This window comes from Aotus nancymaae, unplaced genomic scaffold (genome assembly GCF_030222135.1).
Source record: "Aotus nancymaae isolate 86718 unplaced genomic scaffold, 86718_ANA_hifiasm-v0.15.2.pri h1tg000022l_1, whole genome shotgun sequence".
NCBI lineage: Eukaryota > Metazoa > Chordata > Mammalia > Primates > Aotidae > Aotus > Aotus nancymaae.
The window spans coordinates 46,798,234-46,815,574 of record NW_026988435.1 but is presented as its reverse complement, the minus strand read 5'-3'; the positions used below and the strand labels follow the sequence as shown (position 1 = coordinate 46,815,574).

At 62.3% G+C, this 17,341-nt stretch overlaps 2 protein-coding genes across 5 annotated transcripts in view; one reads left to right on the top strand and one right to left on the bottom strand.

Annotated features, from left to right (window-relative positions):
* Positions 1–270: 270 nt before the first annotated feature.
* On the top strand, positions 271–9,854 carry CFAP410 (cilia and flagella associated protein 410). 4 transcript variants are annotated; one of them, XM_021669466.2, is made up of 7 exons: positions 271–366; positions 1,536–1,554; positions 3,866–3,912; positions 6,308–6,537; positions 7,532–7,703; positions 8,901–8,991; positions 9,420–9,854. In XM_021669466.2, the coding sequence occupies exons 1-7, from the start codon at positions 290–292 to the stop codon at positions 9,546–9,548; spliced, it is 765 nt and encodes a 254-aa protein (XP_021525141.2). In that variant the 5' UTR covers positions 271–289; the 3' UTR covers positions 9,549–9,854. The 4 variants fall into 4 exon arrangements, with proteins under 4 accessions (XP_021525141.2, XP_021525140.2, XP_021525142.2 ...); XM_021669465.2 differs by having other exon boundaries at positions 8,898–8,991; XM_012444632.2 differs by lacking the exon at positions 271–366 and adding an exon at positions 534–695 and having other exon boundaries at positions 8,898–8,991.
* An 801-nt stretch (positions 9,855–10,655) lies between these two features.
* The window catches only part of PFKL (phosphofructokinase, liver type), a 30,103-nt gene continuing 23,417 nt past the window's right edge, over positions 10,656–17,341 (bottom strand). Inside the window, exons 15-23 of the mRNA XM_021669402.2 lie at positions 16,688–16,775; positions 15,805–15,957; positions 15,080–15,244; positions 14,819–14,880; positions 14,453–14,564; positions 13,654–13,753; positions 13,451–13,556; positions 12,803–13,008; positions 10,656–10,668 (exon numbers count right to left, since the gene is read on the bottom strand). Of these exons, the coding sequence (XP_021525077.1) occupies positions 12,861–13,008; positions 13,451–13,556; positions 13,654–13,753; positions 14,453–14,564; positions 14,819–14,880; positions 15,080–15,244; positions 15,805–15,957; positions 16,688–16,775 (934 nt within the window). The 3' untranslated portion in view covers positions 10,656–10,668; positions 12,803–12,860. The remainder of the gene's footprint in view (positions 10,669–12,802; positions 13,009–13,450; positions 13,557–13,653; positions 13,754–14,452; positions 14,565–14,818; positions 14,881–15,079; positions 15,245–15,804; positions 15,958–16,687; positions 16,776–17,341) is intronic.

Below are 17,341 nucleotides of genomic sequence, written 5' to 3'. Positions count from 1 at the left end.
CCGCTCACCGCGCGCTTCCGGGGTCACGTTAGAATGGCGTCAGAGCCAGACGCCCTGCGCCGCGCATGCGCAGAAGCGGAGCCAACGTGTCAGCGTGGCCCATGGGGCCCCAGGGCGCTTGCGTAGCCCCGCCCTCCTCGCTAAGCCACCAATGGGCTTTCAGGATCCGCCCCTGACGACGCGGGCCCCGCCCCTGGAGACGCGCGCTGCGAAGTCGTCACCTGCCGGGGAGCCGGAGGCCGCGGGCGCTGGCCGGGGGCGCCCGCCGGTCGGGCCTGCCGCGGCCGCCATGAAGCTGACGCGGAAGATGGTCCTGACCCGAGCCAAGGCCTCAGAGCTGCACAGCGTGCGCAAACTCAACTGCTGGTGAGGCAGGGCAGCGGCCTTCTCGCGCGGTCGCCCCGGGGTCGGGGGCGGAGCCGGGGCGGGCGGGGGCGGGGGCGGAGCCGGGGCGGGCGGGGGCGGGGGCGGAGCCGGGGCGGAGCGGGCGGGGGTCAGGTGTCAGGGGCGGGGGCGGCGGAGAGCTGGGGTAGAGGGGAGGACGCAGGGGTTGGGGTCCCCTGGGGCGCCACATTTCCCGGCCGGCCTCTGTCCCCTGCTGCCGGGTCTGATGTCTGGCATGCCACCAGTCACTGGGACCAAGTCGAATAGGAAACAGAACTGAACTCTTGAAGACTGAGTCAGGAAACACGTTGGTAATCGGTACTGGGGTGGCCGTGCCCAGGGGACTCCTGGCAGGTGACAGGAAGGGATGTGGGTGCAATGGGATCCATGCAGGCTCAAAGGCGGGTAATGCCGGGTCTCACTGGGCCAAAGAAGACCAGGGTCTTCCAGGAGAGGCAGCCTGGAGTTGAAGGCTGCAGGATCTCCAGGGCTCCCTGGGGGCTCAGTGGGGTCACTGCGCCCTGTCAACTGGTGGCACCGTGCAGGCGGGCATGGGGGTCAGCGAGAGCAGACGCTTCCCCCCAGGGGTGTCCCCAGACTGCCCGGAGTGTGTGAGCTCTTCCCTGTTCATTAAAAAGCTGTTCTTTCTGCCCTGGCCCATCTGGTGTTTTGGCCACAATTCCCCTGCGTCGTTTGCTTTCGGTAATGCATTTGTTTGTTTTGCACGGGGTGGTCAGTGCTGTCACTAAGCAGGGACAAACAACAACCCTATTTCAGGCTTTCCGAGTTTGCTTAATAAGTTGCCTGCTCAGCCTTTGAACTTGGCCTCTTAGTGAGGGAAACTAACCTGCTCCTCAGGGACCGTGAGGAAGAGTTCATCTTTTTGTGTCTTACAAATGGAGCAACCCCTGCTACTCCTTATCTGAAAAGTACCACCCCGACATCAAACATGCAGTTTTGTTGAAAAGCAACTAAAACAATTGTCTACACCTTTGCCAGTTATCTGGGCAACTTTCCTTTCTTATCATGCCATTACAATCCTAGAATCTTAAGGTTTGTAGGCAGTCATTGGTAATTTTGGAAATTTTTGTCTTCGGTGTTTTTTTATTCAACTTTAACAAAATTAAAGTATGTATCTCTTCTCTCCCCAGGGGCAGCCGCCTCACAGATGTAAGTATTGTGCTGATCAGCTCCAAGTGGCCCAACCCCTAAAGCTGTAGCTTCTTCCTCAAGAGAATTTTTGAGTTCACAAAACTGCACTTATCAGTTCAGCCCCACACTTGGTTCTTTGTTCACTTAGTGGTTTTCATTATGCAAAATCACTAATGGAAAAACAGTTCTCTTTTTTTTTTTTTTTTGAGATGGATTTTCCCTCGTTACCCAGGCTGCAGTGCAATGGCGTGATCTCGGCTCACCACAATCTCTGCCTCCCAGGTTCAAGCGATTCTCCTGCCTAAGCCTCCCGAGTAGCTGGGACTACAGGCGTGCACCACCACGCCTGGCTAGTTTTGTGTTTTTAGTAGGGAAGGGGTTTCTCCATGTTGATCAGGCTGGTCTCGAACTCCTGACCTCACGTGATCCACCCTCCTCAGCCTCCCAAAGTGCTGGGATTACAAGTGTGAGCCACCACACCCAGCCCTCTTTTTTAATATTTTGAGATGCAGTTTTGCTCTCATTGCTCATGCTGGAGTGCAATGGCGTGATCTCGGCTCACCGCAACCTCCCAGGTTCAAGCGATTCTCCTGCCTTAGCCTCCCAAGTAGCTGGGAGTTCAGGCATGCGCCACCATGCCTGGCTAATTTTTGTATTTTTACTAGAGATGGGGTTTCATTATGTTAGTCAGGCTGTCTTGAACTCCTGACCCCAGGTGATCTGCCTGCCTCAGCCTCCCAAAGTCCTGGGATTACAGGTGTGAGCCACCACACCCGGTGGAAAAACAGTTCTCTAGTGCCAGGCTTATTTTGGAGTTCCCTATACATGAAACGCCCTCTGTCACGTGGTCACAGAGGAGGGGAGAAGTTAGTTTGGAACTTGCTCTCACCTGGAAAGGAATCCCAGGAGGGTTTGTTTTCCTTTCTGAAGGGAAAGTTGAAGGTCTCCCCAGCCTCCTGACTGCACCCACTCTTCTTGGTCGCATCTAGTTTTGTGCCCCCAACCACTACCCAAAAGGCAGGCAGAGAGTCAGCCCTGCTGGGAGAACTTGAGCGTGTGCGTCTGTGAAGAGATTACTTTCTCCTCTCTCTCTTTCTCCTTCTCGGTCCAGAGTGTCCCCAACTTACACAGGGATTGCATAACAATTGTTTATTTCTCTTTTATTTGAGATGGAGTCTTGCTCTGTTGCCTGGGCTGGAGTACACTGGTGCCATCTTGGCTCACTGCAACCTCTGCCTCCTGGGTTCATGCGATTCTCCTGCCTCAGCCTCCTGCCTACCGCCATGCCTGGCTAATTTTTGTACTTTTTGGTAGAGATGGGGTTTCGCTGTGTCAGCCAGGCTGGTCTCGAAACCCCCGAGTTCAGGTGATCCGCCTGCCTCGGCCTCCTAAAGTGTTGGGATTGCAGGTGTGAGCCACTGTACCCAACCCAATTATTTATTTCTTTATTCTCCTTTGTTTTTTAATTTGGTAGAGACAGGGTTTCATCATGTTGGTCACGCTGGTCTCGAACTCCTGACCCCAGGTGATCTGCCCGCCTCAGCCTCCCAAAATCCTGGGATTGCACGTGTGAGCCAACAATTCATTTGAACTGGGCAGCAGTGCCTTTCCTTAAAGACAAAAAGCCAGACACATGGCACCTGCATGTAATCTGTTTTGTGCTGTAGCCGAAATACTGCAAGTTTAGCAGTGAACATACAAACGCGCCACGGCCGTAGACAGGAATCCCTTACACATGGGATGCATCTGACCAGACTGAGCTTCACTGAGGTCGGGGCCCTGCCTGGCACCCAAGCTGCTGGCACCATGCCTGGCGTGTGGTGGGTGTTCACATATGTGGGTGTGACCAGCAGGTCGTGCAGGCTTTGTGGACCACCTGGGCACCTCGCCACGGAATTGACAGTCCCAGTGTGGTCTGTCTGCCTTTCGGCCCAGGCCTGTTGTCAAGAAGTGATTTCCATCCTTTCCTTGCAAGCCTCTGCACAGGGGACACTGGGGGCCCCTTACCTGACGTCCTTTGAGGCATCTGAAGTAACGAATGCCCCGTCTGCACTGCTGGCAGCATCGACACAATGGTACTGTTGTAAAATTTGCTAAGGAGAGCACACATGCAAGGAGCAGCCTCAGTTTCTCCCTCAGGCTGTGGGGCATCTGCAGGGGAGCCCAGCACGCTCGTGGGCGTTCCCCCGGGGCACCCTGGCTGAGCAGGGCGGCTCCCCTCCGACCCTGGAAGTGGAGTTGGCTGTAGCTCTGACAGCTTTCTGTGGCGGTGGCCGTGGCCGTGTGCCCTGCTGGGCCGTGCTTGCCAGCCATGATCTTTCCCTCCTAGATCTCCATCTGCCGGGAGATGCCCAGCCTGGAGGTGATCACGCTCAGGTACCTCACTCCTGCCATCATGCTCAGCCTGGGGCCTGGAAACTGGGCAGAACCTCACGTCCCTCCCATGGACCCAGAGCTGTGAGATAACTGGAAGCCTCCAGCACAGACTGAGGGCAGCTTCCGGAAGGGGAGGGGCCGGGGCAGCCAGAGCTGGTGGCCCCATGTTCAGCCCTCCTTCCTCAGAGCCTCACCTGGGCCTCCCGATGGCTCCTGTCCCCTGCCTGCCCTGTGGTGCCCCTGCCCACCCTTGGCCTCTGTGCTCCGATAAGCTGTCGCTGGGCCAGTCGGTGGTGGGGCCCTCCTAAGGATGCATGGTGGCCCGCTCCGGCCGCCCTCAACGGTGGCTGCATCTGCCCCGGGGCTCCAGAGTCCTGGCCTCTTCTGCCCACCCCCCGCCCCGTGCTACCACTGCAGGAGCTCCCAGTTCCTCTGCATCCCGTGAAGTGTCCCCCTCTTCTGGGGTCACTGCCCTCCCAACAGACTAAGGAAAGCTTGAATGAAGCAAACATTACTGCAGTTTCAGGCAGTTGGGGAGTATTTGAGGGCTCTGGGGAAGAGAAGAGCTCCCTTTATCCCCAAATTCCCTTCTGCCCACTGTGGGACCCGGGAGGGAGTAGACACTCATGGCTCACTGCTGCCTGCCAGACGCTGGGTGGGGCCTTCTGTGGGTTTCTGCGTTTAAAAGCTCACGAGGGTCTAAACCCTTCAGGGAACCCCCCGCCCGTGTTTGGCAGCTCAGAAGGCTCTGGGGCTTGCTCTCTGAGTGGCCGTTGCAGGCCCCGGTCCCTGAGTGTGACCTACCTTCTTGATCTCACAGCCAGCCACAGAGTAGGCCAGCCCCTGCCCATCCTCCAAAATGCCTTCCGAGGTTGGCATTGCCATGGTGATGCCCATGCCCAGCGTGCTGCCTGCCATGGGCTGAGGCCAGTCCACCTGGTGTTCAGGCACCCCCAGTGTGGGCACCAGCCTGTCCTGCCTGAGCCTGTCTGAATGAAGGAATGAATGAAACGGGCTTGGAGGCATGCTCCTGGGTCAAGTCTCAGACCTCCCACCTATGGGCTAGCTAACCTTGGGTGAGGCATGGCCCTCTCTGTGCCTCAGTTTCCTTCCTGTAACATGGGAGGTATTACAAGTGCCCACTCCACAGGGAGACGAGGAGGCCATGCAGCCCAGTGCAGAGGTTTAGCAGGGCTGTGGTGCACGCTGTGGGGCTTGCTTCACCAGTCAGCTCACGCTTAGGGTGACGCTGGGATTTCAGCCCTGCCTCGGAAGGCCTTACCTGACAGGTCAGCTTGGAGTTCATGGCTCCTACGATGGCGGGAAGCTTGGAGCGGGGCTGTGGGCCTAGCCTGATCCCTGCCACGCACCGCGTCACCCAGGGGCCACAAGCCCTCCGAGCGCCAGGCCACTCGTGTGCAGGGTCATTTCTGTCACATCTCAGGAGGGACAGGCCCCCCGAGGGTGTTGACCAAGCTCAGGTGCGTGGCGCCTGCATGCCCGACTGCACCGGAGCAGAGTGGGGAGCGCCACTGAGCGGGCACGAAGCGTCGAGGCCGTGGGTGTGTCCGCATGTCAGGCTGCACAGGCAGGCTCCGTCCTGCGAAGCGTCCCACAGCCTTAGTTTTGCTCTTGGTAAAATGGGCAGCCTCCGAGCTAGAAGCCGTGTGAGAGGACACCTGGGAAACGCTGAGTGAAGGAACTACTGGGGCAGCATCGGGGAGGGGAGCTCAGCACCAGGGGCTGCCTGGGGGGGCCCTGGTGACCCCCTTCTAAGGCGTCTGCCAGACCCTCCATGCCGGGTCCCTGGCTCCCAGAGGCAGACGCTCTGTCCCTTTGAAGGCCTGTGGGGGTGGCTCCGCCTGTTTGGTTGTGGGGGGATGGACCCCACGGAGCCTTTAGGCCTCCTGGGTTTCTCTGCTCTGATGTGTCCATGTTCGGTGGAATGGAAATGAAGCCCATACCCAGGGTTTCTACTCTCACGTGGGGGTTTTGGAAATTCCATGCTCACTTCCGCGTCACATGGAGCTAGCTCGAATGTTCCGCCCTGAGTTTTTCTGACCACTCCCTTCTTTGGGGCAACATGATGTGTCCCTTCAGAGACCTTAGTTTCCTCTGTGAAGGAGGCTCGTCCCCCACCTCCCACTGGAGCGCCCTGAGGAGCCGGATGTGGAGCGTGGGGTCCATCCCAGTCCGCCTTCAAGTTCAGGGCCCAGCCTTCCTAGAGCTCTCTCCGTGGTCCAGGTCCAGCCGCATGTGACCCGTTATAGCGGATTTGGGCTTCTTGGGAGGGGGCAGGGGCAGGGGCACAGGTCCCGTGAGTGCCCTTTCCTGGGGCTCGAGATCGAGAGGTGGTGCTGGCCACGCCCCTCGCTGACTGCTGGTCTCCGTGCAGTGTCAACAGCATCTCCACCCTGGAGCCTGTGAGCCGGTGCCAGCGCCTGAGCGAGCTGTACCTGCGGAGGAACCGCATCCCCAGCCTGGCTGAGCTCTTCTACCTGAAGGGGCTGCCGCGCCTGCGGGTGCTGTGGCTGGCCGAGAACCCGTGCTGCGGCGCCAGCCCCCACTGTTACCGCATGACCGTGCTTCGTACCCTGCCGCGCCTGCAGAAGCTGGACAACCAGGGTAGGTGGCCGCAGCGGTGTCGCCGGCCGTCTGAAACGAGACTGGTGGGGGATTTTTCCAGCCCTCTTTTCTCTTCTGCAAATGCCTGGCCTGGCGGGACACGTGTGGCGTGTGGCTCCTCCAGAGGCCGTTCCCCGGCTTCCGTGTCTCCTCTCAATCCCGCCACCCGAATGCAGCAGCGCAGTGTTGGGTCCCTCCTGGGACCGCCACATGCTTACCCCCCCGAGAACTGCAGGATGGCGTAGCAAAGCACGAGGGTTCCTCCTGCTTCTGTGACGAGCAGCGCTGCTCTGACCATCGCCTTGCGCCATAGCAAGCGGGGAGTCAGCGTCTGGCACTGGTCCACGGGGACCAGGCGGGCTCCCCGGGCTGCCGTGAACCTAGGGTGGTGGTGCCGTCGCACACCCGCCGCGGGGAGGGGCTGCCCAGCACCGCGGTGCCCGCCGCTGCGCTCCACCTGTTGGAGACCCAGGGCCCTCCGTGACCAGCCCTGGTGCGGCTGCGCGTGCCTCGGCCAGCGCTAGCTCCAGTGCGGCTTGCAGGCGGCGGTTCCGTTCCGTGCCGTTCCTCCCTGCCATTCTCAGCACTCGGTTCTCATCCTTGTCAGTCACGTGGGCACTAATACTTTCCCCCAGACCGTTTTATTAATATTCATAATAGAAATAAACTTCAGGGAAATCGATATGTGAGTGAAATGGAATAAATTCAGTACGGTCTGTTCCTCTTCCTGTTGGGTCTTAGTTGAGGTTGTGATGAGTACGTGCTTCTGGCAGAGGCTGGTGTTCAGATTCCACCGTCTGCCGTGTCGGCCTGTGCCGGGCTGGGGATGGGATGGTGAGGGACTGGCCCCCACTCTGGGAGTTGCCCTGGAGGTGGACACACGCCTGCATTTCACCAGCAGACTGTGCTGAGGCCAGTGAGGGTGGGAGCCGTGGTGCGTGTGGCCTGCATGGGGGTGAGGCCACTCATGCTGCCTTCTGTCCTTCACCCAAAGCTGTGACAGAGGAGGAGCTGGCCCGCGCACTGATGGAGGGAGAGGAGATCACCGCCGCCCCGGAGGGAGAGGGCATGGGCACCGGCTGCCCCAAGCCGGGCTTCGCGCTGAGCTCCCTCAGCTCTGCCGCCGAGACTGGCCAGGACCCGCTGGACAGCGAGGAGGAGGCAATGTGAGGCTGGAGGGCAGCGGGGCCTCCGCAGCCCGTCCCTGTCCCCCAGGGCCCTCCCACAGGACTGAGTGGGGCTTCCAGTGAGCTGCATCTCGGAAGTGAGGGAGAGGGACTGTCCAGGGCGAGTGTCTGTTCTCATCCATATTCTACAAGTGACCTGGGTAGCGGGTGTCCATTCTCATCCGTATTCTCTGGGAGTGACGTGGGGCCCAAGTAGCGGGTGTCCATTCTCCTCTGTACTCTCTGGGAGTGTCGCAGGGCCCAGGTAACGGGTATCCGTTCTCATCCGTATTCCCTGAGAGTGACCTGGGGCCCAGGTAGTGGGTGTCCATTCTCCTCTGTACTCTCTGGGAGTGACCCGGGGCCCAGGTAACGGGTATCCGTTCTCACCCGTATTCCCTGGGAGTGACCCGGGGCCCGGGTAGTGGGTGTCTGTTCTCTGTACTCCCTGGGAGTCACCCAGGGCCTGGGTAGTGATTTCAGTGGCAGGTTCATGTTTTGCCCAACAGATGTACTAGGGAGCAGGAGAGGGGGTAAGCCAGGCCCCATGCCCTGACACAGAGAAGGCTCTCGGCCTGAGAGCTTGTGAGGTGCAGAGTCCCTGGTGGGGGTGCAGCCTAGGGTCACACTCACTGGAATGGTTGGTGGCGTGGCCATCAGTATCCGTACAGCCTTGGGCCCAGGGGCCGTGGAGGGGCCACAGGGCTGACTGCGGTGCAGTGCAGGCACCTCCCAGGGCAGTTGGCGGCGGGTCACAAATACATTTGAGAAGCGGGGTACTTCCCTCCTGCTTGGCAGGTCACACCCACTGCTGGTGCCTGCCGTGGGGGTGTCAGATGTGATCTCGGTTGGGCAGCTGCCGTCCTGCACAGGGCTTGGCCCTGTGGTCAGCAGCTTGCCCTGCGGCATTTGTGTGTTCAGGTGCTCCCTGCCCTGCCCCCACCCAAGGCCCCGGGTGGAAGGTATTACGGATGCAGGGAGGGCGCCCCACAGGTGACGTAGGTGCCGGGCTCTCCAGAAGCTGCCATCAGGAGCCACTGACCTTACAGGAGTTGACTCCTCTTCCCCCTGCGTGCCGGGTGGGATTTGTATGAGCCCCCCCTTGCCTGGATGTGACCTGCAGATGTGGTTTGCAGAGGCCCCCGGGGCCACGAGCCCCCCAACACTCACACACCTTCGTCTCCCTCTCACCAGCAGCGCCCAGGGTGAGCTTGGCCTGAAGCCCTGTTCCCAGGACCAGTTTCCTTCCTTCTTACCCAGGGATACTTCGAGCAGCCGCAGGAGCAGGGTGAGTGACAAGGGCCATTAGGGGGCCCACCGCACAGAAATCACGGGGGAGGATGGAGCCCCAAAAAGCTGCACCCCAGAGGGAAGCCGCATGTGTGGGTCCGTGAGTGTGCACACATGTAACACGTTCCCCGCACGCAGCCATCCTGATCCTCAGCCTCTTCTGGTCTCCTGGTCTGTGGAATGTGGGCCTGGGCCCTGCTGGGGTGAGGGCGACAGGAGCGACATGGAGGAAGCACCACACACGTGTTCACAGGCGAGGCTCCTCTGCTCTGATTCTCCATGTGTTCCAGACAGTCGGTCACCTGGGCACACCCCAGCCCCCGACCAGCCACTCCTGCTGGGTGCCACTGGCCAGGCCCTGGCCCTCGTGGTGGGAAGCAGCCTCGTGGTGCCGGGTGGGCTTAGTCTGCACCCCTCTGCCCCCAGAACGTCCTGACGGCGATTCTGCTGCTGCTGTGGGAGCTGGACGCCGAGGGGCTGGAGGCTGTACAGCGGACGGTGAGCAGCAGGCTGCAGGCCCTGCACGGGCAGGAGGTGCAGGAGCACGCCGAGTGACCGCCCACAGGGCCTGAGCACCGTGCCACCCTCCACGTACCCCAGCATCTTCCCCAGTCCCCGGGAGCTGGAGGGCAGCTGCCACAGCCCCGGCCCCACACAGAAGCCTCCCCAGTTTGCCACACCAGCCGAGGGCAGGAGGGGTGTTAGGTGCTGGCTGGCTGGCCGAGGCAGCAGAGACGCCTGCCCACACCAGGATGTCCCCAGCACTCCCCTTCTGTGGTCAGGAGGGTCTGGGCTGGCCCAGACTCTTGAAGGGAGGGCTTTGCAGGCTGTCTCCCTAATAAAGGATTTTCCCAAGTCTCATCTGGAAGCACATTTTTCCCAGGCATGGCCCTGACGGTCTACCTGAAAGCAAGGGCCGTTTCTCAGCAGCATGAAGGAGGCGTTCATGGGTGGCTTGGCTGATTCCAGCCCTTGGTCATTGCATAGATTCCTGTTGAGCAAGGGAGACTTCCAGAAGGCGTCCACAGGGACTCCTGCCCTGAGCTGCTGCCGGCAGGCAGGCAGCACCCTCGGGAGAGGGTTTCCTTGGTCGGGCGGGGCAGGGGCGCCTTCCTCTCTCTCTCCTGTGAAGAGCTGCAGTGGGGCCCTCCGCTGTCCCAATGAGGCTGTGGATGGACAGGCCTGTTCCCTCTGGGGTCCAGGCCTGGCACAGGAAGCAGCTGGGCTGGGGGAGTCTGTGGAACATCTGAGAAGGGTTTTCTTTCCTCTGGGAAGAGGCGCAAGTCTTATGAGGATGCCAGGATTCAGGCAGTGACCCACAGCCCCGGGGAAACTTTCCAGTGCCCCCAAAAATCAAGGGGACGTTCACATGAGAGGGGGAGTCAGCCTTCCAGCTGGTGCGTAGGAAAGCCAGCTCCCTGGGCCCTTGTCCTGAGTGGGGTTGGGACCCAGACCTCCGTGAGATGTCCCCGTCTGTCGCCAAATGGTGATGGGTGCCCATGTCTGCAGGCTGCCACTCTCCCAAGCCTGGGCCGTGCAGTCTCCTCGTCCACTGCCACCAGAGCCAGCTGCAGCACTGGGGCAGCCACTGTCCCCGGACTCGGGGAAACCCAGGGTGAAGACAGTCGCTCACACATGCGAGTTCTCCAGGAGGGGTGTGATCTCTGCGGTACAGTGAGGGGTCACCGCTGGGGACGTGGAGGGTGGGCAGTTCAGGCCTGTGTCTACCTCCTTGTGACTGGTAGGGGGGAGGATGTCCTCAGTAAAGCGCTTTGTTGGAACAGCTGAGGTTGTTAAATTGTGTCCCCTTCTGTGCCCCGTGGCACAGGCTGCTGGGGATACACGGGGCTTACACAAGCACCCTCCTGCCCCACACCATGCACACCTCGGTCGGGACAGTTGGAGGGGACCTGTGGGGGCAGCTGCCTGCCCTCAGCCCTTGGTTCCTCACCCCTACCCCCACACCATTGCCGCCTCCACCCTCAGCCTCCCGCCCGCTCACTGCTCCCCTTCTTGGCGACTCTTCACCCACTGCCCCCTTGAGAGCCTGGAGCCATGGAGGACAGCCAGAAGCACTGCAGCCTGAGGCACCCCACAGTCCCACCACTCCTCCCCGTCACCCCAAAAGTTGGGTTCTCAAGCCAAGCAGGCACTGGCATCACACGTGTCCCATTAACCCAGTTCACAAGGGAAGACCGAGGGCCCGGGAGGCCCGTCACTCTGCTTGAAACACCAACTCTGTGCAGCCAGAAACGGGCCTGATGCAGGGGCTCTCACCACAGCACGTCACCCAGGACGGAGGCGCCCACTGTCCCCGGCATCACCCACAGGCCACCTGGGTGCAGCAGCTGAGTGTGGCAGCTGAGCAGGTTCTAACACCATCAGGCAGGGCAGATCGAGGGAGTCTACTCAGAACTGAGTCCTGATCCCGACACAGCGCAGCCCCCAGAACATGCATGCATGGTTCCCAGGGCCCGTGCACCTGCCTCTCTGTTCCTTTGAGACAGGTGCAGACCCCGGGAGCGCTGTCCTTGGACGACTGTCTGCTCCTGGGCCTGGCCCCAGGACTGCCCCCACTCAGAATGAACTGGAAGGCCCCTCCTCCCAGCTCCAGAATGAAGCAATCTGGAGGCCTCTGCACTGGGGCCAGCACAGAGAGGGGCTACCTGGGGAATATCAAGGTGCCCCAGGGCAGGAGGGTCCCAGCACCCTCACCTGGTCCCTAGAGCCACCCCACTGGCTGAGCCCAACTGAAGACTGCCCAGGGGCCCTCAATGTGGCCTACAGGCCCCTCCAAGCCAGGGTCTCCCCTCCGACACCTCCTGTGTCCTGAAACCACATACCCAGGTGGCACTGCGGGCAGGAAGCAGCCCTCTCTGGCAATCGCCTGCCGAGTGGGTGCTGCAGAGCCGTGGGTGGTGCAGAGTGTGGCTTCGACCTGCAGGTTAACAGGCAAACTGCGAGCAGGGCATCTGCCACCCCAGAACCACATGTGGGACTCAGCCTGGCCCTGACGGGAGCAGCTTCCCATTGCCTTCTCTCCCGCTCCAGCACATCCACCATCAGTGTCTCCTGGATGCTGGCTTAAGCCATCTGCAGATCGGAGACCCCCACTCAGGTGAGGCTGGGGAGACAGGGGAGTGAGGCTGTACCCTTCTGCCCCCAGGGCTGGACCAGGAGGGGCTCAGGTCACCCTGGTGGCCTCCCAGGGCACACGTCCCTTTGACCTGGCCCAGGCTCTGGCCAGAGGGCCCTCCGCCTCTGGCGGCCGCTGCCCACTGGGCTGGCACCAGGATCCTTGTGACTGGTGCGGGGGAGGATGTCCTCAGTAAAGCGCTTTGTTGGAATCCCTCCGAGGATTGTGCTCTCCAGAGACCGACGCACCCCACTGTCAAGGAGATTTTATTTCTAGAAAAGGTGACAGGTGCTGCACGCGGGCAGTAACAGGTCACAATGAGGCAGGGCTGGTGCCTCCCCATCTCAACACAACCCAGGCGTGTTGTGAGTGAGCCCAGCGTAGGGAGAGGCTGAGGCCCATGGGGTGCCAAAGCCAGGGGCAGCAGCCTCCAAACACCAACAGCCCCAGTCCCCTGGGCAGGAAGATGGATGTCCCAGGGCGCTCTGTCCTCCTGCTGGAGGGCCTGGCAGGCTGGTCTCAAGGCACCAGCCCCGGGGGCCTGGTGGGTGGCCAGGGATAGAGGCGCGGCTGGGCTGAGCAAGGCCGCAGCCCCCACCTGCCTGCAGGCTCCAGACACAACAGCCCAGGCCCCAGCTGGGCCCTGCGGTACAGCTGGCGTCACTGGGGCCAGCTGGCGTCACTGGGGCCAGCTGGCGTGGTTGGGGCCCGGGAGCGGCGTGGGCGTGGCCTCAGAAGCCCTTTTCCATGCTCAGAGTGCGGCGGGTCACGTGCTCCAGCTCCCCCGACACGTAGGCAGCCATGCTGATGCGGTAGTGCGCCAGCATCTTCAGCATGAGCCGCAGGCTCAGCCACCACTGCTCCCGCGGCATGCGGTGCCTGTGCAGGAGGCGGGTGACGGAGAGTCAGGGGTCAGGGCGGCTCTTCAGGCCTCGCCCCTGCCACGCCACGCCCCCTTTCTGTGCATGCCCCTCCCTCTGAACATCTCCACATCCACGGAGCCCTGCAGCGTCTGGGTCAGGTCTAGGGTCTCCATCCCTCGGAGCCACAGCACAGTCGGCCGCAGCCGCCTTCAGGCGTGCCCAGTCCTGACTGCCCACACTGTGCCCCATGCCCACCCGAGGGTCTCGCTCAGGGTCACGCTCAGAAGACCTGGGCATGGTCCCTGCTTTCCGAGGCCTGGCGGGGACCGGGCGTGGGAGACAAGGAGGCCTTGTGGGATTAGGGTGCGAGTGGGGCTGGGCCTGGCACGCCAGCCCCGGGGAAGATCTGGGCCACCCCTCGGCCCCACCCTCCTCCATGAGGCTTCCATGGAACTCACTCGAAATCAGTGTCTTTCTTGAGCTCAGTGACGGGGCTGAAGGCCACCGCCTTCTTCTTCAGGCCGATCACACAGGCAGAGTCTGGGGCATTGGCGAACACCCGTCCTGCAAACATAGGCACATGGTGGCCCCCAAGGCCCGGCCCCGCCCCAGGGACCCAGGGGAGGGCAAGGTGAGGCCTCAGGCCGCCCCCACCACCTACCCTTGCGGTAAACCTCACGCAGCTTCTCTGACACCCAGAGCATGGCCTTCACCCCCAGCTTGGTGCCGTAGTTCCGGTCAAAGGGGGTCGGAGCGCCGCCCTGGAAACAGGTGAAGCCCAGCTCCTGGGGCTGCCCGGGGCTGCCTGGGCTGAGGAGAGGGAGGCCCAGCCCTGGTGCAGACAGGGTCTACACAGGAAGCCTTCCAGGCAGCTTCTGAACACCAATCCCTTCAACCCTGCACAGTTCCCATCTGCTCCCGAATGGAGGCCCCTGCCCGTTCTCTGCAGCTCGAAGCCAGGCTAGAAGCCACCTCCTGAGGCTGACAGGCGGCTGCCTCCTGGCCAGGTACCGTGACCCCTGGGCCCCTGCCTTGGGCCCCAGGCCCAGCAATCCTGACTCCCCCTCCCTGGCTCAGAAAACCCCAGGACGAGGGCTTCCTCCAGGGCCACAAGGCAGGGAGCATGCCGGAATCTAGGTGAGGGGCTCGGCAGAGTGGCCGCAGGAGGCCTGGCAGGGGTGGGGAGCAGCTCAGCATCTGAACGCGCTGGCCTGTGCCCCAGCCCCACCCCTTCTTGGAGCGAGACCTCACCCAGATACGGGCCTCCGACTCCTCACCACTGAAGGGCACACATGCTGGCCAGGGCATAAGAACAGAACAGCCAGCCAAGGAGGGCCTGCCAGGAGTGCCAGTGGGTACCCGTAAGGCTAGGACTCCTGGGCCTGGGGACAGATGGTGGCAGGGATGAGGGGTGGGCCTCCCGACTGGCACCAGGGCCCCTCCATGGCCCCACCCCCGACCTGCTGCAGGTGGCCTAGCACATTGGTCCTGCAGTCGAAAACGCCCTTGCCCTCTGACGAGTAGAGGTTGTACAGGAACTCCGTGGTGTAATGGTCGTGGCACTTCTCATTCCTGAAAGGGACAGCAGGGCCCAAGTCGGGGGAGCAAGTTCAGGTCTCCCCCTAATCTCAGTCCCCACTGGGCCAGGCCTCCAGGCCAGGTTGGGAGAGGTCGTGGCAGCTCCGAGGAAACCCACCCTCACCCACCCTCTCCAAGGCCTCCTCCTGCCTTCTCCTGCCAGCCGCCTCTCAGCAGCCCCAAGGGTCGGAAGCCCAGCTGTGGCCCGGGACCCCTCCTCCCACAGGCTGGGCCCATGGCAGCCTCACCGCAGCACCAGGCCCCTCTGAATGTCCGTCTTCATCTTCTCCGTCATGTGCTCCACGTTGGCCTGCAGAAGGGGCAGACATGGATGAGCCGGAGGACTGTGGGGAGGGAATTCCAGGCCGGCCAGCGACCCGGGCCAGCAGGAGCACTGGACTGTGAGTCCTGCCTGCCCGGGCCTGCCCTGTGTTGGCCCAGCCTGAGTGTCTGGGGCCCAGGCTGGCACACCAGTGGGTGTGTTGCAGCAGAGATCGGGCTGCGCTCACCTTTAAGTCATGGATGTTAAAGGGGTCCTCGAAGACATAGGCGGCGTCAGCCCCCACGGCGATGCCGGTCACCGTGGCCAGGTAGCCACAGTAACCCCCCATGGTCTCCACGATGAACACGCGGCGCTTGGTCCCCGAGGCGGACTGCTTGATGCGGTCACAGCTCTGTGGGTAAAGGGGGGTCAGGGGTCTCTGTGTGCCCACCCTTCCCTGCAAGCCGTGGGCATGGCTACCCTGCAGGGAGCCGTGTCTCCAAAGCCAGCGGGGCTCATGCACCCAGGAAGCCGGCAGCACCAGGCTTAGGCCCACCTCCTGCCTGGGCCCGGCCAGACCAGTGGTTCTCAACAGGCCGACCCGCCCCCGCAGGGCACAGTGGGCGGTGGCCCACACACACACTGGCTGTTGGCATGCAGGGGTGTCCCTGCACCCACGGGCAGAGGCCAGGCGCTGCTCTCAGGCTACCCAGTGCTGCGGCCGGGACACTCGCACCTCGGCCTCCCCATCTGAGCTCATCGCAGCAGTGAGGAACAACACAGGGCCCCCTGGGCCCGAAAGTGGCTATGTCAGGGAGCTGAGCCCTTCACCCGGGCCCGTGCCCCACACACCCCCACGCTGGCAGCCTTCCCGGGCGCTCACCACGCACTGTCCCCTCCAGCAGCCTCCTCAGGCACAGCCCCACCCCGCAAGGGCCCGGGCCTGACAGGCAGAGGTCTGGGAGCCTGTACCTCCATGGCGGCGTTGACGGCGGTATCGGAGCCCAGGCTGAAGTCGGTGCCAGGGACGTTGTTGCTGATGGTGGCCGGGATGACGCACATGACGATGCAGAGTTCCTCGTAGCGCCCGCGTGCCTCCACCAGCTGCAGCACCCCCTCGTAGGCCTGCAGCCGCGGGGCAGGGGCGGGTCAAGGGCAGCACCGAGGCCGGGTGGGAGCTGCAGCACCCCCTCGTAGGCCTGCAGCCGTGGGGCAGGGGCGGGTCAAGGGCAGCACCCCCTCATAGGCATGTAGCCGCGGGGCAGGGGCAGGGGCGGGTCAAGGGCAGCACCGAGGCCAGCGTGCCAGCGGCCGCCCAGCCCTCCCTGCTAACCTGCCACACACCCCGTGCTGGGTGCCGGGACCCACCTGCTCAATCCCCTGGGGCTGGGCCGGGCACTCAGCCTGGTGTCATCTCAGGATGCCCACCAGGGAAACTGGTCTCTAATGGGGGTCAGGAGACCCATCCAACCCAGTCTGGCCCCAGATCCACTCCATGAAGCCTGAAGTGGGGTTGGCTTTGGAGGACAAGGGGGAAGGGCTGTCATTTATTTATTTGGTGACAGCTTGCCCGATGCCGGGACACCACATCCGACACCCACAGCCTTGCCGCCTCTGCCTCCCATCTTCCTCGTCCTTCTCCCGCTTCCGAGTCCCCTTCCTCCCCTGCCCGTCCCCAGCACTGGGGTTAATTCGAACCTTGTGGAGCTTTCTGGAGAAAGTCGAGAACCCTCCCAAGCCCACCACCACACTCAAACCCCGATCCCGGCCGGCACGCGGGTTTTCAGGACAGGCCCCTCAGCAGGAGGAGACACCTGGGTCACCCAGGATTCTGTTCAGTGCAGGCAGCTCTCACCTCAAACCCACCGACGGCCAGCAGGGCGTGGATGCCGTAGGTGCGGATGTTCTCCACGATGGACTCCAGGTGGCCCTTGGGCAAGGTCCTGCAGTCACAGACTCATCAGCACGAACACGGCGTCCGAGGACGAAAAGGCACGCCTTGGCCGTTCCCGAGCCAGGCAGCAGTCCCCACAGCGCCCTGGAGGTGGCGCTGTGGCTCTACACCGAGGGACAGGCAGGCCCAGCGCGAGCTGCCCGGGCATCACTCAGCAGTCACCAGGCACCAGCCAAGCAACCGACTGAACCCCCAACCGCCCTCAGACTCCCCATGGGCACTCCTTCCTGCCTGAGGCTTTCTCTCCCAACACTCAGCGGCAGGAGGGGATGCTCCCTCTGGCCCTTGCAGCCACTCAGGCTTGGAATAGGGCGGCTTCCACTACAGTCACACAGGGCGCCTGTGCCCTCCTCATGCCCACTTCACAGAAGGGTCTCGGGCCCTGGGACAAAGGCCACAGCCAGAGTGGTGACAGTGCAGGCTGCCTGGCCCAGCCGGGTAGGGACAGACGCTGTCCAGCTTCCCTGACACCGAGAGCCTGCCGCGGGCGTGGGGCCACCACAGCAGCCTGCCCTGCACAGCTGAGCTCGGGCCAAGACGTCCCAGGCAGGAGGG

What these genes read in the sequence shown, in the direction of transcription:
- CFAP410 (XM_021669465.2), top strand. Translation starts at nt 290, where the DNA reads ATGAAGCTGACGCGGAAGATGGTCCTGACCCGAGCCAAGGCCTCAGAG. An exon ending in CTGGAGGTGATCACGCTCAG is followed by an intron (nt 3,913 to 6,307) that starts GTACCTCACTCC and finishes GTCTCCGTGCAG; the next exon opens with TGTCAACAGCATCTCCACCC. An exon ending in GCAGAAGCTGGACAACCAGG is followed by an intron (nt 6,538 to 7,531) that starts GTAGGTGGCCGC and finishes CTTCACCCAAAG; the next exon opens with CTGTGACAGAGGAGGAGCTG.